At 34.4% G+C, this 21274-nt stretch overlaps 4 protein-coding genes across 12 annotated transcripts in view; 1 reads left to right on the plus strand and 3 right to left on the minus strand.

Moving 5' to 3' along the window:
• Positions 1–45: 45 nt before the first annotated feature.
• Positions 46–2146, minus strand: LOC123310765 (dynein axonemal heavy chain 7-like). The gene is made up of 6 exons (XM_044894410.1): positions 1914–2146; positions 1267–1499; positions 911–1209; positions 545–848; positions 300–488; positions 46–183 (listed from the first exon to the last, which is right to left on the minus strand). The coding sequence occupies exons 2-6, from the start codon at positions 1459–1461 to the stop codon at positions 46–48; spliced, it is 1125 nt and encodes a 374-aa protein (XP_044750345.1). The 5' UTR covers positions 1462–1499; positions 1914–2146.
• Positions 2147–2954: 808 nt separating this feature from the next.
• On the plus strand, positions 2955–4512 carry LOC123311863 (elongation factor Ts, mitochondrial). Its single transcript, XM_044895967.1, has 3 exons — positions 2955–3201; positions 3257–3517; positions 3808–4512. The coding sequence occupies exons 1-3, from the start codon at positions 2989–2991 to the stop codon at positions 4390–4392; spliced, it is 1059 nt and encodes a 352-aa protein (XP_044751902.1). The 5' UTR covers positions 2955–2988; the 3' UTR covers positions 4393–4512.
• Positions 4513–4585: 73 nt separating this feature from the next.
• LOC123311865 (U6 small nuclear RNA (adenine-(43)-N(6))-methyltransferase-like) lies at positions 4586–6365 on the minus strand. Of its 3 annotated transcripts, none has more exons than XM_044895969.1 (2): positions 6139–6365; positions 4586–5082 (listed from the first exon to the last, which is right to left on the minus strand). In XM_044895969.1, exons 1-2 carry the CDS (start codon positions 6304–6306, stop codon positions 4777–4779), a joined length of 474 nt encoding a protein of 157 aa, XP_044751904.1. In that variant the 5' UTR covers positions 6307–6365; the 3' UTR covers positions 4586–4776. The 3 variants fall into 3 exon arrangements, with proteins under 3 accessions (XP_044751904.1, XP_044751905.1, XP_044751903.1); XM_044895970.1 differs by lacking the exon at positions 6139–6365 and adding an exon at positions 5907–6102; XM_044895968.1 differs by lacking the exon at positions 6139–6365 and adding an exon at positions 5569–5727.
• Positions 6366–6664: 299 nt separating this feature from the next.
• The window catches only part of LOC123312132 (nuclear factor of activated T-cells 5), a 36507-nt gene continuing 21897 nt past the window's right edge, over positions 6665–21274 (minus strand). For 6 of the 7 annotated variants that reach the window (XM_044896378.1, XM_044896374.1, XM_044896375.1 and 3 more), the window contains 7 exons: positions 17589–17756; positions 16686–16852; positions 16458–16609; positions 16026–16365; positions 15697–15887; positions 15471–15615; positions 6665–10572 (listed from right to left, as the gene is read on the minus strand). In XM_044896378.1, coding sequence (XP_044752313.1) covers positions 8525–10572; positions 15471–15615; positions 15697–15887; positions 16026–16365; positions 16458–16609; positions 16686–16852; positions 17589–17756 — 3211 coding nt within the window. In that variant the 3' untranslated portion in view covers positions 6665–8524. The remainder of the gene's footprint in view (positions 10573–15470; positions 15616–15696; positions 15888–16025; positions 16366–16457; positions 16610–16685; positions 16853–17588; positions 17757–21274) is intronic. The other variant, XM_044896376.1, reaches the window with a different exon arrangement.

The raw sequence follows: 21274 nt of genomic DNA on the forward strand, positions 1-21274 counted from the left end.
GGAAGCACGATGAGCTCTTGTTTTTATCGCACATATCTCGTTATCTTAAATTACCTCCCCGTTAATTAAAGGCATGTACTTGACGAAATCTTGAACTCTCGATTCAGGACCAACCCTTTGTTCGTCCAAGAGAGCGTTTATTTTCATTTTGTAATCCCAAACGATTTCTTCCGCTATTATGGGCTGAAATTAATGTAAAGTTGTTGAGACGACAAGGATAATTATAATTTTGTCAAATATGTTTCCGGATAAAAAATTCTGAGGTCACCATAAGAGGACAGCCTATTTACAGTTTTTACCTTGAGATACGATACATCTTTTTGAAAATCCAAGTAGAGCTTAGTCTCCAACCTCTCGATTGTCATGATCGATTCGACAAGATGATCCAATATACCTATTATCGCTTCTTTGAAATTTCTAAAAGGAGGTTCGAATGCTAACACGTTAATCTGTTGCATCAGATGAATCTCAAAGCCCTTATTGGAATACTGAAAACGATCAATTTGAAAAATTCATCACTGAAATTCCTATGAAAAAGACCCACCTTTATATCCATGATATATTCAACAAACTCGTATAAGGACTTAAGGCAACACATTTGAATATGATAGGACATTATGGTGGCCACGGAGTTGAAGAATGAATCTATTTTTTTAGTATGAGCTGGATTGGGTAATTTGTTCTTTTTGTTCCCCTGCAAAAATATATCAGTGACTGCACCGTAATATTGTGTCATCAACTTTTTCTTCGATTTCATTATCTGCGACGATGTTAACGCTTTGAATTCTTCCAAATCATAAGGACCGTTATGTTTCTTCAAATCATTTATGTTTATCAAACGAAACCATCTGTGGAGGAAATCATTCTCAATGTAGAAATGTAGCAGAAGAAGTATGATCGGATTATATACCTGAAGTGATGAAACCATAAATCAGTCAAGGCAGCTAAGCATGGGTTCACCACCCATAAGGTCGATTCCAATTTTTTCTTAGCTTTATTGTAACTTAATCTCCAATTAGTGGATATATCTCTTAACTCTATAATATGAGATGAAATTTCTGTTTGTGCACTAGTAAATGTCGCATCTTGTAATACAAAATCTACTACAGCCTTCTTTACGGTGAGCATAAAGCTTTCCTTCATTTCCTCAACGCATACATCCAAAGTAGATTTCCATTTAGTTAGCTTTTTAGGCACCAAACTCAAAACCTGGAGATATCATGAAAAATATCATATATTCTGACCTTCTAACTAAATCTTACTCACTCTTTGTAAGACACTGTCATCTAATGGAGAAACATGAATTGTATCGACCCCACATTGTACATAATAATAATATCTTAAAATATCTTTCTCTGCTGGACTTGGTATTTCGTTGGGATCTATTACTTCATCGGGACTTTTTCTGCCTACTATTATATCCACAAGCCTTTTACGAAACTCTTCTCTTTGCCTTCTCATTGCCGTAAAATATCGCAGTTTTGTATCCAGTTCAGCATCTTACAGAAATTAATTAAAAAATGCCCATATAAATGAATTCATCAAATTTTATGATCTAAATCGAATTAGCCAACCACCATCATTTTGAATATCAACAGAAAGACCATTCCTGCAAGGAAGAGCAGTTGCTGACCATAGTTTCGGTCTACACTGCATCCACCTCGGCGGAAATGGTCCTTTTATTAGGTTTGGTCGATGCCAAAAGACACTACGATGAATGATTACACATCAGCGTCACCTGGGAGGAAACGAGGTTCAACTCAGTTCACTTTCTTAACTTCCAAAGTGAAGATGGCAGCACGTATGCAAATGATTCTCAGTTTGCCAGAGGAGAGGAACTTCCTTTCATTTGAGTTTTTGATTTAGATTTGAGAAAAGGGCTTATAAATCATCGACAAAATCCAAAATCTCACCTCTTTTTTTCTGAGAAGCTACTCCTTTTCTATATTTTGGATACGCTGACGCTATGATAGGTTTCAGAACTTCTGGTGGCAGAGAGAATATAGATCTGTCCTCTAAGTTATAATCAGATGGTAGAGTCAGCCTGGGTATTTTGAGATTAATATCTCCTCTTGCTTCGAGTCGAGCTCTCTTTTCAGCAATACGTTTGAGCAATCTCTCCCTTTCTAAATCTTTACTTTTCCTAGACATTTCTGGGAACAGATTCAGCCTGTAGTGAATTTTTTTTGGGTGTTTTTGAAATTGAAAGGGTAGACAGGGTATACCATAATACAATAGTTTAACCAAGGGTAACCAGCATCATAGGTATAACTATGGAGGGTAGAGGATCTCTCTACCCTCCATAGGTATAACTTGAGGTCAAGTACAAGGAAAAACCAATAGATGGCGGAAAAGGGAAAAGCATGTAGTCCATGCGGCATACACTTTCTAGGCTAGCATAGGGAAACTAATATTATCGGGATCTAACATATTTCCATTTATAAGTAATTATCAACACCATAACATAATTTTAATTATTTGATTGGGTTTGAATATTATCCTAAAAAAGTTCAGGGGAATCATGAATTTAAACTGCCCAAAGTCGTAGAGAATCGGCATAGGTGTACAACTTCAGATCCGTTTTAATGAGTTTTATTGAGCTCATTATTATAGATTATAGATAATCCCTATTATTCAGTTAAAAAACATTTTTGGAAAATAAATGTGACAGTTAAACTAACCTAAATTAGGAGTTAGAAACTGTCAGCAAAGGAAAATAGAGGAGGGTTCATTGTCAAGTTATTGGAATCAACTGAAAATTTTAAAATAAATCTGGACAGCACTAAAAATGGTGAATATAATAAGACTTGAAACTCACTAGATTATAAGAATCTGCATTGATGGGAATTAAAATCTCAATTTCACTAGTTTAAAATGAACTGAAAATTCACTCACTAGCAGACAAGTAGAAAATTTTATTTTAGTCATGGAAACGATGATTCGTATCAAAATTCGAAGTTTTGTCAATATCATTTCCATTATGTTATTATGAAATTTTTCTTCTCATTTTGGTATTTGATTGCATTCGTTATAACCTGTATTTTGCAGATTTTCACGAAAAACGTCATGCGGTTTTTCCACACATCCAAGCAGTTATTTGCTGCTGAAAAGTCTTCTCTAGCTACACTAAGAAAGAAAACGGGTTACACAATTGCAAACTGCAAGAAGGCATTGCAGCTCCACAATAATGACTTGATTACGGTATGTAATGAACTTAATATCCCTAACTAACTCCTATTAATAATATATTTTTAAGGCTGAGAAATGGCTCCATGAGCAGGCACAGACATTAGGTTGGAAAAAAGCTACGAAATTAGAAGGACGTCAAACAACTCAAGGTTTAGTTGGAGTTATTACGAGGGGTAATTGTGCAGCAATGGTAGAATTGAACTGCGAAACAGACTTCGTGGCTAAAAACAATGAATTCAAAAGTATGGTGGAAACAGTTGCGGAAAGTTGTATTCATTTCATTGATTTCACAAGTAGACAATGCAGATGGAATATGCCTGTCACTAAGGTAACTTGACGAACCTGGAACATGATCTGTTGTCCAGTTCAATTTCAAGCTGAGTTGATGCTGGAACTCGGTTTGAATCTGAACTGTAAATTCTGCCTATACAATGTCTCAGATTTGATGTCCAGAAGGTGATCTCCGAAACTAGAAGAGCTTCCATAAACAAAGGAGTCTCTAAAGAAGAACTCCGAAACATACAGACATGTTTTACTCTTTTAGTTTCCAAGATTACCCCACTGGACATCTAATTTGGGACACCCTGTACAACCGGCCTTAGAATATACGATTTCCAGATATGCTTCAGCGGAGAACAGATCAGAGAATTACCTACTAAAGATGGTAAAAAGTTATCAGACTTGCTGGCGTTAATGATTGGAAGTGTGGGTGAAAATGCAACTTTTAAAAGAGCATTTTGTTTCAAAGCTGGACATGGTGTGCTCTTAGCGGGATACGCTCATCCTTCCGGTGATGAATTGAATAGTGTCCAGTTGGGGAAATTCGGAAGTATATTAGCATTTAAGCAATTTGCTCCCAAAGAGGTAGATTTAAATAGGGTAGGCAAAGAAATTTGTCAGCATATAGTGGGTTTGAACCCACTAGAAATTGGTTCAAAAGAACAAGAAAACCCAGAACAGAAAGAAGAAACATCTGAACAGAAGGAAGAGGAATCAAGTGAACAGAAAAAAGAGGAAACGATAGAACAGAAAGAAGAGAATAGATTACTTCACCAGGAATTTCTCATGGATGAAGGTATAACTGTGAATGAATATTTGGAAGAAAGTGGTGTAGAAGTGCTTGATTTTAAAAGATTTAAGTGTGGAGAAGCTACAGCAGAGTCTGGTGACCAGCCATTAGATCTAGTTGAAACTTGTCAATAATAATTTTTGAATGAAATCAATTGTACAGAGAATGCTTATCGAGAATGATTATGTGAAGAAGTTATTATGTATTTCACACTAATGTAGAAAAATTTGAAAGTAAATCTTTCGAAACACACTCAGAAACCTGTTTTCTTATTTCCTTCGCCGAATACGTATTCAAAATCGAAGACGCAAACATAAAAGACAAATCTAATCACTCAGACTCTTTAATTCATTAAATTATACTATACACAGTTTTCATTAGTTCAATATTTTATGAAGCAAGTGAAAGGCCTGCATGTTTCTTCATATTTCGGTTTCAATTAACACTTATACCAATAAAATTTATTTTGTAAACGGGGATGGATAAAAATAAGTTAAAAATTTATAAAAAAAAAAGTATCACGCCAATGTTGTGATGGTAATATTTTGGTTATTGCACAAATCTCCAATTTCTTTGTGGGTTGATGGTCGATTTTTCCACAGCCACATTCTGCAGTCTTTTTTCCACTTGTAAGATATGTCCCTAAGAAGGTAGGTTTTACCTTGGTAATTTAGAATATTCTCCTTGAAATTGACAATTTCATTTGTTGCTAGGTCAACTGTTTCGATCACTTTGTCTTCGGAAGTTTCTTGTTCATTAATTAGTTCACCGCAGTATCCGGCATTGTTATTATTATTATTATTGTTGTTGCTATCGTCATTCATCTGCAAAAAAAATTCAGTGCTGATTTCCTCGTTCTGTTCGAAAAATAAATTGAAATTTCACGTTTCTCAGAAAAGATAGAATTCTTTGATGAATACTGAATGATGCTTTTTCCCTATTAATAAATAAACTGAAAATAATTCGTTGAAAAATTTGTTTATATATTAACAGTTTTGTGCCTATGGCGGTGGAAAGAAGCCACGAAGATATCTTCATACTTTTGTTGAAAAGACACTTCAACATTAAGGACATATTAATTTTTTCATCAGAATGAGTGCTTTTTCAGTTCGATTTGCAGAAGTTACGAATTCATCTACAAGATGCGCTTTCTGTATAAATTTCAGCTAAGGTCATGCAAGTTGCGTTAAAATCTCGATATATTCTAAATTTTCAGTTAAATGATTCAACATTCACTCAAAAGAGACTTCTAATCAATAATATTTAGAATAATTCTTTAAATAGCAGCTCATTTTCAATTAAAAACATACGCAGTAAGTGTGATCAAACAAAATGAAACTCCACAGCCACACGAAAAAGAAATATGAATTGATATTTTGCATCTTAGAATATAACATCACAACACATGAGAAAGGAGTAAATGACTGAATGAATAAAAGTACTCTTCGCAAATTTTTCCACCTTTCATGAAATATATCATTGAAAAAATTTATGTGCATGGGTACATCTGCTGAAAATCTAGCTTACTCATGAATAACTTTTTTTAGAATCCGGTTATCGTTTTTTTACGTTAAAATGATGCGACAGATTCAACTATTGATAGAGATCGAAAATATTCTCTATAAAAATAATTCTTTTATATACTCACATATCGGAACAATCGCGTAAGGAGGTTTTGAAACCTGGTCATTCTTAACACTACACGTAGATAACAAGAACATACATCAAATATTCTCAGGAAGCCATGGGTGAGAAATTCACACCTTCTGGGCGACATGATTACGACGTGAAAAACTATTCGAGAAACATTATCCGTCTATACGACTTACTCGATCATACAGCATCTTATTCGTAATATTTTCGGTTGTAACATGTTTTACCTGTGTTCCTTTTGTTTCTTGCGAGTTCATCCTGAGAGCCATTATACCAGTGAATGACTTTGTTCCTCTCAGATTAGTGTTATGCAGAATTGAATTGCCAAACCCAAGGGAAGAAACCGATCGTTTCAAAGGAAAATTTGTTTTTTTCACATTTTCTTCAACGCTCATTTTTTGAAAGATAAATATGACGTATTAGCCATCTTAATCAATCGATGAAGATTTGTTTTCATTTCGTTGCCGTCGGTTGATAATTTCAATATTTCCATTATCGTGTACTGAAAGAATTAGAATTAAATTTAAAGCCAATAACCGTTTCTCCTGAATATTACGATAGCGCTTTTAACCAGTTTTTCAGATACCTGCAGAATTTTTTTATTTGCTAGAGATGCGTTTCCTATGAAATTCTGTATAAGACTCCGTATAAGTAGGTTCTTGTTTTACAACTAATTACTGCGCTGTGACTGAAATATAAAGTAAAGAATTTCAAATTTATACTTTAGAGGTCCAATTCAGTAAAATGAAAAAATAATTGTAAGTCATATATTCTTTTAAGTATACATTTCAACAAATATAACATTTAAATATTCAGTGTTTCTATACATAAAAATATACATTAAATATATATTATCAAACTTAATTTTCATATTCAGTGTAATAATAATAATATACTGAATACAGCATGACAAAAATTAAAAATAATCAAACACAACGATCGTGTGCTTTCACAGAAAACAACTCAATTCTCTCAAAACCAGTTCCAATCATTGTTAACTGAAACAAATTTATTCACACATGCCTTGTGGTTAAGACATCTCAGTGTATTGCACAAAAATTAGTCCTCATAGCAGTCAATTGATTCATATTGTGCTCCTGCTCTCTTACAAGTACTAAATGTATATATAAAAATAGACATCCAGTCGAAAAATACTATACAGTTCAACTTAAGTAGCAACAATGAATTCTATCCAACAATATGACTCATCAAAATTTAAAATTCCACCCAATAAATCCAATCGTACATAATTGTTAGGGGAATTTCAAAGATTTCGAAATCTGTTTATTTTTTCACTGACCTAATATCTGAAGAAAATATTTCATTTCGATAAATATTTCCAAAATACGAAACAAATTGGGTATTGAAATGCTTTTCAGTTGTCTGAGTTTTATTGTCAACTTTTTCAGTTGAAAAAATTCTTGAAACAAATCGTGATGGATGTGGAAGTAATTCTTTGAATCACTTAAGGTTTTACCTAAGAATTTTTGATATCAGGATGGAGGATTAGTAAATATTTCCTTCAATTTACTATTCATAACTTTAGGTATACCTTTTCACAGCGAACAGTATGAGAATGATGTGCCACCACCAAATGAATTTAAACTGAAAAAGATAAATTTATAGTAATCGAGTATCTCAATATGCTTTATACATGTGATCAGTTTTTAGTATGTCCAGCAAGCACAATTTGAGCTTCTAAGAATATGCAAATATTCTACAATTTATAAGAAATAGTAATTGAAGAAAGCAAATATGAAAAATTAACTAACTGAAACAAAAAAAAAGTTTGAGTAGGTTATTTCAGATCAACAGAAATTAGTGCAGGAGATATAAAATAAAAGAATTCTGCATAAACTTTGGAAAGATTATTTGCTTACAGTTATTGGATAATATACAGGGTACGCCACCAGGAGTGTCCACAAATAAATTAAACAAAGCAAATTGTGACCTATTTTCTGTATATCTGCCTTATTGTAGAATTGTACAGATCCAATATGTATTTCTCCTTGAACTTTTAAAGGCACACCTGGTGGGACGTCCTGTATATAACTCGAACAATAAATGAATTATTGTTGAAGTATTGTAACCAAACATGAATTTTGAATTGCGTAAGCAAATTAGAGTTTTGTACGGAAAACATCTTCATTAACAAGAAACACAATTAATTCAAACTTGCTAATGACAGGTATTCTTAAATCCGTTGGGTTTGATAATATTACTTATGTTACCATTTTGAGCATTGCTTCATTCAGATAATACATCAGACTTTTATTTGTGAAAGGAAACAGTTCAATTTTGCTTTCTGAAACTGCATAGTAGGTTAGGTTACTAACCATAATAGGTTATATATATAGATATTTACAATAAGGTTAGAATCTACAGCTCTACCTATAGACCTACTCTCATTCTCAGAGTAAGATATACAGTCATAATAAAAATATCTAAAAGAATTAACCAAAATTCATAAAAAAAACTCAAAGAACCAGTTAAAATTAAATAAACATCAACAAGTAAGTTACTAAGATGCAGAAACAAATAATAATATTAGTGCAAACAGATATAACTACAGCAAGCAAGTTCCATTCATAACGAAGTCAACATTCTACTTAATTATGTATAGTTATTACCTTGGTCGAAACAACTAGGATTGATGAAGTTGATTAGCTCATTCTCACTAAGTGTGGTGAATCCCTGGGGTATCATTCTGTCTTCGATTTTCTTTTCTGCAGAACTCATGGAGGGGTGAGAATGGAGCTGCATCTCTTTCACAGAAATTGGAATCGTGAAATCGGCTTTTTCAGTGTTAGAAGTGGAATTCCCAAAATTATCTCCGGATGTTGACGGCATTTGTGTCTGTATACTGAAATTACCGCTCGATGTTGCTTGAAGTTGAGCAGATATGTTAGTTGATGTAGGAACGTTAGATCTATTCGGACTTCCATTTGGAATCGAAAGGAAGTTGTTCATATATAAACCACCCATCATTGGTTCCTTATTTTCGTTACTCAGACACTCCATGTTGGAAATTTTCTTCTGCGTTTGGAACAAATCGACGGCGGCTTTCAAAATAACCTCCTTTTCTTGAGTAGCTAACGACAGTTGGGTGGGAAGTGTTGTGGGTATAGAAGTCATTTTGGAAGGTGAAACATGTTCGGGAGAAGCTTGCATCAGCAACCTCCCCGAATTCATGGTACCTGGGATCAAATTACTTTCCATGGACGATAGACAGAGATTCGACGCAGGAAGAATGGAATCCTGGGACAAAGTACTAGGCGAGGTATGGCACATCATAGTTGGGGAAACTTGAGAGTTCAATATAACCTCAGTGGATATAGAGGGCGCACCATGATTTGAATTATTGTCCGAGGGCGATATTTGCGGTTTCATAACCGACGATACCATCAAGGAAGATGGGGGGCTCATCGATATAGGTTGATTCTTTGTGGAGACCAAAGGAATTTGAGTATCTTTCACAGATTCAGATCTACTTGAAGAAGAACTATTCATAAGATGGTCAGCGGTGGAGTTCAAGAAGGCATCCAATTGACACGTTGTTGACAGAGTCGTTTGTAGCAGTGACGGTGACTTATGTTCCTCCATATGTTCAGTTTTAGATATCATGGACATAGGAGAGTTTGAACTGTTTTCCATGACAAAAGATTGTTGAGATGACATAAATGCAGGTTCTGGGAGTCTCGCTAAGTGATTATCAGTAGACATCACATCGGTTGAGTTTTGTAAAGGTAAACAAATGTTCTGGTTGCCGAGCAAACCGCTATTCACAATTTTGTTTTTGAAACACCCACTTAATAATGAATCACTGGAGGCGGAGTTTTTGACGCGTATCTTTTCAAGATAGTTCTCAACACTTTGTCCACTCTGCGTCGGTAAAGGAGCTGAAGTCGAATCGTTGATGCCGAAGTTTTGTAAAGTCGCCATAGAAGGTGAGTTGTTGCAGACAAGATCGGCAACAGTACCCATAGGAAATTTCACTGTAAGGTCCATAACTTTTGACTCGTTTCCTTCTTTCAAATGATGGGAAGGTTCGCCTATGTTCTGTTGGTGTAAAGAGTTGGAACCCATGAACAACTGATTGCTTGGAACAGGACACTGCATACCATTACTACAAGAACTATCTTCATTTACGATTGTCATGTTCGAGTTGTCCACGTTCACGTCCAACGAATTTTCGTGTACAGAACCCATAGATCTGCTTAAAGAATTTCTTCGAACGATCAAATCACTGTTCTCATTTTGGCTCATGTTGGAGTTATCATGGTGAAGCAGGTCCGAAGTAGTCGCACTGCTGTGGTGCATAACATCTATGGAGTTCTCATTTATCATCGACATATTCGAATCACCATGATGAACATCTAGAGAACTTTCCGAGATATGTCTGTATCTCTCCTGACAAACATCATTCGAATCCATAACAGAATTCTGGCTGTTTTCGTCGATATATTCCTGTTTCAAGGTGTGTAGAGGTGGGGAAAGTGTTTCATTTGATTGAGAAAGACTTGGTCTGCGGGAGGCTGAAGGAACCATGCTGGTTTCAGGTGGAGGCATAATGCTCAAGTCTTGTTCTCTCTTGCTCAAAGATGCTGTCCATAGCATTTTATTGAAAAAAGGTGTTTGTTGCGGAGTGGCCTCTGAGGACACTGCAAATATATAAACATCTATCAGAAACAATTTAATGGCTGTTGGATGTATATGATAATTAGCTGCTCTCAAAGCCAGTGTAAGAGAATATGAGGGGATTCTCATCTAATCAAGCCAAGTTCATAGCTACATTATTAGTAGAATCAATGAAAAAATGACGGTCGATCTGACGCGTATATTGATACAAAAACAAACAACAAGGCTTGATAGATACAATCCACAATGTTGACGCCTGATTTTCACACACACACATAAAAACATTTAGTCGAACCATTCATTCAAACTATTTTGTTTGCTCATACATTACATCCTGTTGAAAAAAGGATCTAAGGAATATAACAAGTAAAGATTTAGACTTGATTACTTCAATTAATCGTGAATATGGACAGATATTCGATAGGATACCTCTCTATAAAACAATATGTTATGAATGTTTCCATTATGAAGATTACGAAATTAATCTGAATTCATGGAACATTTTTGATGAAACTAAGAGACGAAGCAGAAGATGCAGTTGATCAGAATCAGGTGAAATAGAATGTGTCGAAAATTTTTATTTAGAAAGCTATTATAGAAATGTGAAAACTGTCAGGTAAACTAATTTTGGGGAGAAAAAAATGGGTGTAAGATTAAAATGCAATAATAATTACCAAGTGATGATTTGTCGCGTATCCGAAAAAACATCGCCATTACAAAATCGTTAGCAAACAGATATTACGTTGATCGAATGAATGCCGGCCGAAAATTTCCAGAAAAAAATGGCATTCTGTTGTAGTTGACACTTTGCGTGAAACACCCTGTATATGAGTAAATAAGCTAATTCAAAATGTGGGTGGGAAGGAAGTCAAAAATAGTTGAGGAATTTAATTAAAGGCGGGGAGTTGAAGGCTGCAGATTTTTTTAATAAAAAGTTAAGACCGAATATTTCCGTGTGAGGAAAATATGTTTCAAGCTCTACCAAAGAATAGGAATAGGATGTACAAATGTTGCAGTAATTATAATAAAAATAAAGTTTCAAGAAAAGAGGACAATTAGGATGTTTCGAAAATAAATCCTGGGATCAGAAAATTTTCGCGAAAATAAAATGAATTTCGACTAGGTGTTGTGATATCAGGAATGTGAAGAGAAGAAAAATCACGGAAACACTTCGTCAGCGAACTACCGGATCTGGAATGTCTACCATTGTATGGATCTAGTGGTAATGACCGAAGAATGCCTCCCCGACCTACAGGTCAAAGCAGTAGAGAGAGGAATCTTGAAAGGATGTATTGGAAATGAAACATTCTGAAGGATTAATAGTCTAAAACCCTTTCATACAAGATTTTGCACCATTCATTCGGCGCATCAACATTGCAGATTCAGCAAGGGTGAATTCCAGGCTGGAACAGCTGAAAATAAAAAAAATACCCTCTAAGCCACGGCGCACCTAGCAGCAATCAACCTAGAGGTTTCTTTTGGATTCCTGTGAAAAATTCCCTTGATTGATTCAGTTTGAAATTCTTAAACTTATGTTTTCTTAACACTATAAGTTTTTAAATTATATGTCTGTTTGAGGAAAAATGACATGATATTTGTTTCCATTTCATACTCTTTCAAATGAAACTATGCTCGAATTTCAATTAAAAAGATTTTTTTCAGCAAATATCGCCAAAATTTAATTTTGAAGTATTTCCTTCTACAATCAGGAAAGTGATATTTATTTTTTTCAGTTTACGCAACTATATAAACGTCATTTTTCCTTTCAATCAGATACTGGAACTTACCAGCACGAAATTGTCTCATGTAAACATTTCTGAAACAGTCAAATTCAAAAAAAGGCAGAAACTTTTTGGAGTTATTTATATAAAAAAATAACAACACAACTACATTTCGTAGTGTTTTGAAATTTACATAAAAAAATAGATTTCTTGTATCTACCAGATGGGAATTTACAATACAATTTCGAAATTTGTTGTATTAGTGATAGTTTTTGATATTTTTTCTATTCACAGCTCGAATATTATTTTTATGTTTTTATCGAAAAATATTTCTGACATATATATTATGATCTCTAATACTGAAATGAACACCGAGTACAAGTTTATATGAAATTAATGTTTTTCATTTAAAAGTAGTTCAAATAGGTTGAAAGTTCAGTTGGCAAAGAGTTGAATCAATGTTATCAAGGTTTCTCTTTTCAACACTCTAATGATTTTAGTTTGTTTCACATGCTGGTAAGTCTTTAGCTTAGTAATAATAACCAATAGAATATATGATATTGTGATATTTTCATTTCGAAGAAACTTCATGTATATTTTCACTTCTATGCAAATGCAAGCAGAATTTTCTCAAGTTGAAAAATTATATCTCTCATAAAAGCTTAAAAAAAAGTATTAATATGATACTCTAATTTAAATAAGAGTTTTAAGTGTTTAAAACTAAAAAAATTCAGTTAATGTACATCATTTCTGATATACCACTTACTGTATTGTACTGTACTGTATTTTGAAGTTTTGAGAAAAGTTTGAAAATATATTCAATCGAAGTGATTAATGTTCACCATTTCTTGTTGAAAATGTGTACACTGATATTTCAGGATTGAAATATTGAATCTGCATCATACTTGCATAATACCTATACGTGTAATAATATGAATAACCTAGATTATAAAAAGTGAATTGTTACTGTTAAGTACCCGAGTTAAAACCAGTTTGGCGAAGCTTATATCTGGCTGAATTGATTCAGGCCCCGCCCGCAGAGTTTCTATGATGGGTTGAAGCTCCTCTACGAACGCAGAGCCTGTATACTGTATCAAACAAAGTGAAAAAAACATTTGAATAAAGGTATAATCAGTCTAAGTGAAACTTATGTGGAGAAAGGTGGGGCGAGATGTTGAAATTAAGACTTTAGAAAGGAATTTTTATGCATTCGACAGTAGTTCATTTAACCCAACTAGAGTTCAGTTAAAACACTGAAAAAAACTTTATACATAAATTCATTTAACATTTCGTGTCATTAGGTCGAAAACATCCTTTTCCATATTTATTTCTGAATATTTCACCGAAACTAAACTACCAACTTGATCCCAATCCTTTTGTATTCAAGAAATTGAAAAAGATACCAAAAGTATGATAGTAGTAAAGTACAGAAGAGTAGAATAGAGCAGAGAGAATAAAGAAGAGTGGCTTGGAGTGGAGAAGGGTAAAGTACAGTAAAGTGGAGTGAAGGAGAGAAGATTAAAGAAGAGTAGAGCTAAGAAGAGTAGAGTAGAGTCGAGTGGAGTGGATTAGAGATGGAATTGAGCAGAATGGAGTCGAGGAGAGTAGAGCGGACTAGAATTGAGAAATGAAGGGAAATAAAGTATCTTGAAGTTGAACTAATTAAAATTCAAGGTACAGTTCTTTGCACAGCTAGTCACGAATTGGTTCTAGGTATCAAAGGTTCTATAACAACCTCATCTTGCCCCACTTTTCCCGAACGATAACTGAATTACATTTCAATAAATATAACTACTGATTCATAACATGCAACCGCCATGATATCTCATATTACATTGAAAAAAAACTTAATGAAATACATTTCAAATTTAAATCACAGTATAAAAACAAAAAATTTATATGACAAAAGTCTTGTAAAAATCACATTCAAAAATACATTTGAGATATTCTAATCATTATTTCATCACACATATAAATATAAAAAGTCGTAATGCTAAAATCTAAGTTGCTGAATATGTTGAACTATCTGCTTGAACAAATAACAGAAAAAATGAAAAATTTTCTTGTCCAAATTCACTGGATAGTCTGGATGGGGATTACATTATATATGCGTTATAACGATAATCACTCAATGAATTTCGAGAAAACAAACTGAATTCTTAGAAACTTTTTAATCAAAATCAACGAATTAATCTGTCTTGACTAAATTACTCTATTCATAATAATGTAATCCAACCTGAAATTTTCGAGAAAATATGTACTAAACATTTATCCTTCCGCAATCGTACCCACATTCATCTGGCAATCGAAGACAAACACTCACCATACAACCTACCTTTCATTCCATACTGCTAGATCATTCATACCTTAGTACATATTTACCCCTCATAATTTAAATACTGACAGTTTGTTTTGAAATCGATTCGATACATCTTAGAAAAAAAAACACTAACTTCGGGATCAGATTTTCCCACAGAGTTTGACAAAAGATGGATTATCCTTCATAACACACTGCCAGCGTCATTCACTAATAAAGTACAACAAAAATTCAGACAAATTAATTGAAAATATGACTTGGGAGAAAAGAATTTCATTGTTGCAATGATTTGAAGAGGAATACATGTTTTTGTTGTACTTTGAAAAGAACACACACATTCGATTCATGCAAATAGCATGCTTTGAGAGACCAACTCGAATCACATTTGTTACTATGATGATATTTTGAAAAAAAAAAAATCGAGATTTTCTAAATTTTTCAAAACGAATCCTCAATTTTTGGAAAATACCACGAAACATTCAAAAATGAATGGAAAAGAGAGAGAACACAATTATTTAATGCTGAAAAAAGTACCACTCTAGGCGGGAGTCGAACCCACGACCCCTTAGTCGCCGGTCGAGTGTTCTACCACCGAGCCACCACAAAGACAGAATTCTTCGTGTACTAACACTGAATTGACCGGCAACCAAGAAGTTCTAGGTTCGCATCCCTCCTGGAAAGGTACTTTATCAGTTCAATAATTGTCTATTCGCCGCTAATTGTTCATCATCAATGAGTTTTATTTAACAGAATTTATGCCAATTTCTTATTTTCGAAGTTACAGAAAATTCAGAGTTTCCGCCGAAAATTTTTATGATCAGAGCAACAAGATCAAGTTGAGGTCTCAATAACTGACTCGAAAGTATAATCAATTTTGACTTACCACTTAGGACAGCCCCATTTACAGGGGTATATATAAATTGATGTGATTCACTAGCTTTACTACTAGCGACCACAAATAATCTCACCGAGACTGGTTCTGTGATGCTTGGTCTTCTATAAGGAGGCACCACGCATACAAAGTGAGTCTGAAACAATGAAAGAAGTCTCCATGAAATTTTGTCACTATTCGAATGGCTACGATATATCCATTGGAAGTTTTTACTCACTTGTTGCAAAAACTCCTTATCGGGAACACAGGACTGCTCCCAAACCACTGTACGGTCGTCGTTGGTCTGTTGAAAGTATACTTTGGTATCTTTGGAGAAATTTTTACCCAAAACAAACAGTTCCAAACCTCCTGTAGCTGGACAAGAAGTGAGGGACTTTTTGCTTATCTCAGGAACACCTGGAGGCTGGGCTGAAAAAATGGAACCTTATTAATATATTTCAACACCCAGTTCGGTCTTTGTTGAGGTTTCGTCAGGATACCTGCGAGTGTAATCGACTTGTCTTCATTGGGAGTCAAGAAAATGGTTTATTATCGAAATTTACTCACTACAAACAATAGGATGAGAACAGACTTGCAACGTTTCCTGTCTGCCGTCTTCGTGGTTCAGCGTTGTACGAAATATCATCCTGCATCGCGTGGATTTTTTCTTACTTCGATTTCCCAACTGATCGGGAAATCTGTGTTCCACATCCACGTTTCTCTCTTTCAAAATACCGACGCAGTCGCACGTGGCGGTCATGTCTTTCGTGGGGTCCAGTTGCAGTTCTATCACGCATGTGCCTTCGATCTTTCTCTCTATGCAGGGCGTGGAATTCTTGCCGCTCACCTTGCACGCCTGGTAGAACATGTGAGGGCTCACTTTGCCCACGTCCGTACCAATGAAAACCTTGAAACGAGAGGGTTAAGTGCTGATAAAACTCTTTAACTGAAGTTGCCATTCCGTTACATAAATTAAGTTTGAGAAAAATCGAAAATTACCTGTAACGTAGTAGGTTTATAGTAACCATTCAGTTGTACGATAGGAAAACCATTGCCTTCTCTATCTTTGACAGCACCTCTACTACCCTCTGTTTGGTACCGCGCTCTATGCTGCTGTTCTGGTTGCTTAATAATACTCAAAGTAGCATCAGCTGGAAGAATATATCGAACTTCAAGAAATAATTCTGGATGGGTTCAATTCGGAGACAGTGAGATAAAAATACTTACAAAAACGAGATGTGGTGGACAGTTGGGTAGACAACGTGATGGGGTGTGAGGGAGCGTGCCTCAAACTCATAGGCACGCATGAGGAGCCTGCCCTACCCGATGAATTATGCTGATTTCCGGGCAACCCCATTGATGGCATCGAATTTGTGGGAGCTGTGCGAATCAATCTGGAAGAAATGTAGACATCTTAGTTTCGTCATATTCAATTTATCAGAAGGCTTTGGACATTCCTCATTTCCGAACAGAGTTGCTCGAAAAAACAAGAGAAATGGTAATTTTAATGTTTCTCCATATTTCATCACAGATATACGCGAGGTCATAATTTAAAAAAATTATTTATTCTAAAGACTTACATGCCGAATTCAATAATACAAATGTATTGTCCACTTTTATGAACGTATTCTTGTAAATATAGTCTGCTACACATATACATATAGATTCCAATAATTTTAATGAAAAAATATATCTGCAAATCTACCGAACAAGAAGGATCTGCTATTCAAATATCCCGATTCAATCTGAAACAATGATAGCGATAGGAGATAATGTTTGTGCTCAACTTAAACAAATAGAAGAGGAGTATATACCTATAATATTAATACAATAACGTTCGAGCACGTGTCTCCTGTAAAACACAAATGAATTTAATATTTTCTGTATTTCTGCATGAAATCATCTAAGGAATCTTGTGTGACTATGTAAATTCTACTGTTGCTCGCTGGAAGATTAATTAATCTTCAAGAGTTAATCAAATAATTCTTAATAGAGGAGTCATGAAGCTTTGGTGAAAAGAAATTATTCAACAAAACTTCGAAGTTGATGATTTAATCCCTGGTTTGTTTCAGATTTGAATACGACCACTATTCCTACAGAAAAATATTCACAATAAAAGAAAAACCTTACGAAGAATTCTCTTTACTGGCCCTGATGCTCTCGGGGAAGCAATATCCATCATTGTCCTCATCGTGTTCAACTTTGACATCTAATCTTGGTTTCTTAACTGTCGAAGTAGGCCATCCTAACCTGTCCACTATCCCTATGTGATGTCTGTTATCCGTGTGATGATCAAAACTGCAAAAAAAAAGTTTCTATTATTCCTGAAGAATCCTATTCTTTCAAACTGAAAACCAGAGTGAATAAAAAGTTTTTTAACACTCTGTATATTACTAAAGATAAATTTGATGATCTATGTCTCATGAGTAACAAATCATAACTAATTTTCTTGACAAATCAATGATCATTAGAAAACTTTTTTAATTTGTATTGTTGCAATTCAGCATGTACATATCTACAAAAAAAAAGGTGGTGCCTTTTGCCGATTTGAATCTAATCAAAAAAGCGCTCCCTTGAATGAATGAGTATCGTCACTCATATGAAGCACTCTCATTGGTTCACAAAAATCTAACAGTTCCTACAACTGACAAAGCCGGCGTTGAATCTACTGATTGACGTTTGATCACACAACCGCATTTTTTAAGAGAGTTTCTGTGGCTATGACGAAACAGGTTGAATCAATAATGCCCGAAATACTAAACTAAACAATATAAACTCCTGATATTATGAAGCTTTGCCTAGATCAATATGGAAAATAATCAAATGATGGGTTTCATTTGAAGATTTTCAACTGGCATATAACAACAGAATGTCAATCTGGCAGTTCAGAGATATCGGCAAATAATAACCAATGAAAACGCCTTATCGCAAGTGGGCTCAGTTTAGTTTGGCATCAAAGAGAGCAACGAGAATATTATTGACCCAGTCAAGTTCTAAAAAAAACGTGCTTGGATGTGCGCTTGTCAATCTGACCTGATGAGTATCCACCAAGATCGGTTTAATGATATGAAAAAATATGATTTTTTAAAACCATCGGATTTTTTTTCAAATTGCGTTGTTCAACCCAAAATAAACTATCGATAAGAATGTTGAAAATGTTCAATAATAATTAAAAATGAATATGCATTTCATAAGGTTCCAACGAAATTATAAAATTGGAAAATAGAGTCTACAACATATTTGTATTCGATTTTACTGCTCCGTTCTACACCCCAGCGATATAGATTTCAAATCAAGCTCGACTGTCGTGCATTTCCCATTAAATTTTATATTTCAATTTATTTATTGATCATGAGATAAATTGTCACCAAGCAAATAACTGATACAATGGACATTCTGTGTAAACAAATTCCGTTCAGATAAATTGAATCTGTACGCTTTCAACAACGTCATCAATAACATTTCATCTTTTATTCATTCTCACAGCTCCAACTGAGCGTACAAAAGATGAGCAACATTTAATTCCGAATAAATACATCGCTTTACTCGAATGGAAAGAGAAGAGCTAGTATAGAAACATCACTGAAATTGTGAAAAATTAAACGACATAAAGTTATCGTAAAAGAAAATAGAATTACATCATCAACACGAAAATCCAGATTTTGTCAACTTTCTCAAGCGTGAATAAAGGAAAAATTAGTTGATATAAGTGAACTGATAAAAAGAGAAAATCTGAATTCTAAACAATCAATTCTTTCTCTCAAACTTCTGTGATATGTGTAGATATTTATAATTTTATATAATTATTGGGTTGGATCAGCTCAATCTTTTCTACTCATGATATTCTATAAGGTTATCGCCAACAAATTACTACTGCACGAGACTTACATGTTTACATTTCGATAAGATTCGAATCATTTTCAACGGTCATAAGGTTAAAATTCAAAAGAACTATACTGTTATCGATAAAAATTAACCTAAAATAACAACTTCGATTCCCAAGCCATCACCGTCTTTTGATTACAGTAATTTCATACATCGCATAAGCATTTTCGAGTTGTTTACAATCTGAGGAAAAATAATTTACAAGGGAACTTTGAGTCATTCTACGATGTCTGACAAGTTTTCATTGTTTATAGATTCATAGGTCATTACTTTTCGAGTTGAGGTTCGCAAACACTAAAGGTGAACAGCAGGGGGCAGTTGAGATCATAATGGCAAATAAATTGAGAGATTGAAAGTTTTGCGAATAAACAAAGGTGCTCATAGTTTCCACATTTCGATTGGTTAAACACTTTTCGTGGCATCAGTCGTAGTACCTAGATAATCGATGTCGAATGGAACACAAAATATACAGGGTGAGTCTTTGGCTTGTACATATATTTCAACAGTAGATTTTTGGGTGATGGAGAACAGTGTTTCCGGAATTCCGTTGAAATATATGTACAACTCAAAGACTATTGCCTTTAAAAAGTCTCTTTTTGTAAAATGTCCAATAAAACGTTTAAAAAGGTACGAATTTATTCGCGAGATACAAAAAAATTCAACGACCATTTTGGGCCATCATTGCTTCTACTTTGGCACTGAAATCTACGTGCTTTTGAAGAAGTTGATTTACCATAAGCCTAATTTCACAGAAAATACTGCTGTATTCACATGACTCGTAATTTACAAAGTGACTTTGGTCGGTAACAAAAAGAAATATCTTTCACGTGAACGAGGCATGAGATGACGTCCACTTCAAACCTGTTACTGGAGATATACGGAAGAAATTTTTCTGATACAAAAATCCTAGAGTACTTCCCAGACAACAAACTTGATAGGCACATCAAATTTCGAAATGGTCTATGAATGGAATTTCATATCTTTCCACTATAGTAGTAGATCGAGTTGAACATAACGACATAATTCGTTTATTCATTAAAGTCTTTGATAAGACCAAACCAAAGTTTCGTCTGTGAGGATCTTTTCAAGTTTCACATGAGTCATGATCACGTCATTAAACTCTGACCCATTCAATGAAAATTGTGATTATTTCAAAGATTTTTTCGGCAATTTCTGACACATAAACCATCTGAAATATGTGGCCATAACCACCACAGTTTGAGTATCTCATTTCGAACAATAGAAGGCTAAGGAGAATAAAAAAGGCATCGTTTCTTCAAGAATCTTAAATGCTGTACCTCTTGGTCACAGCGCGAAACTTTGTTCAGAGATGGAACAAAAAGCCAACAAGAAAATGATTCACCCAAGAAAAAATCGATTAGTTCATATCATTGCCTAATTGAAACTTTGATTTACCTCCAAGATCAGCATAATATAAATGGGCGGCATTGGTTTAATAACATTTCAATATGCCACAATGGCTTCAACACTTTTCTTGATATTTCATTGTGAAAAACTTACTTTCTCGGCCTTCCTTTCCCAAAAATTCGTCCGGCATAATATTTAGCCATCCACAACTTAAACTACCCTTTATAATACTCGAGTATCAAGTGTAGGCACGTTTGTAAACTACAAACGACCTGCCAATTATACCTTCGTATGACTACTGTAACTTATCAACCCCTTTCCGATAATAAACAAAAATACTGTATTGGTCATGTACCGTTTAAAATTATAATTACAGTTTATTTCACGCTGCAGTATAACCCTTTTAGCCAGAGATAAAGCGCAATTACAAGACGATTACATTTTGAAATGATTATTTTTTAGAGTGTTGCCCAGTGAAGAATAAACATTACAAATCAGTCATTTCACATCGAAAAAGCAGCGGCACAAGTTTCAGTAGCTGGAGTTCTGATGCTCCCAAAATG

The sequence above is a fragment of the Coccinella septempunctata genome, chromosome 4 (assembly GCF_907165205.1).
Source record: "Coccinella septempunctata chromosome 4, icCocSept1.1, whole genome shotgun sequence".
In the NCBI taxonomy this organism is placed as follows: Eukaryota; Metazoa; Arthropoda; class Insecta; order Coleoptera; family Coccinellidae; genus Coccinella; species Coccinella septempunctata.

Coding starts and splice junctions, on each gene's coding strand:
- LOC123310765 (XM_044894410.1), bottom strand. CDS start 1,461: ATGAGAAGGCAAAGAGAAGAGTTTCGTAAAAGGCTTGTGGATATAATA. Junction 1,210..1,266: donor ATGACAGTGTCTTACAAAGA/GTGAGTAAGATT, acceptor TGATATCTCCAG/GTTTTGAGTTTGGTGCCTAA. Junction 184..299: donor AAGATGTATCGTATCTCAAG/GTAAAAACTGTA, acceptor CATTAATTTCAG/CCCATAATAGCGGAAGAAAT.
- LOC123311863 (XM_044895967.1), top strand. CDS start 2,989: ATGAAATTTTTCTTCTCATTTTGGTATTTGATTGCATTCGTTATAACC. Junction 3,202..3,256: donor ACAATAATGACTTGATTACG/GTATGTAATGAA, acceptor TATATTTTTAAG/GCTGAGAAATGGCTCCATGA. Junction 3,518..3,807: donor GGAATATGCCTGTCACTAAG/GTAACTTGACGA, acceptor TACGATTTCCAG/ATATGCTTCAGCGGAGAACA.
- LOC123311865 (XM_044895969.1), bottom strand. CDS start 6,306: ATGAGCGTTGAAGAAAATGTGAAAAAAACAAATTTTCCTTTGAAACGA. Junction 5,083..6,138: donor AAGAAACAAAAGGAACACAG/GTAAAACATGTT, acceptor TTTTTTTTGCAG/ATGAATGACGATAGCAACAA.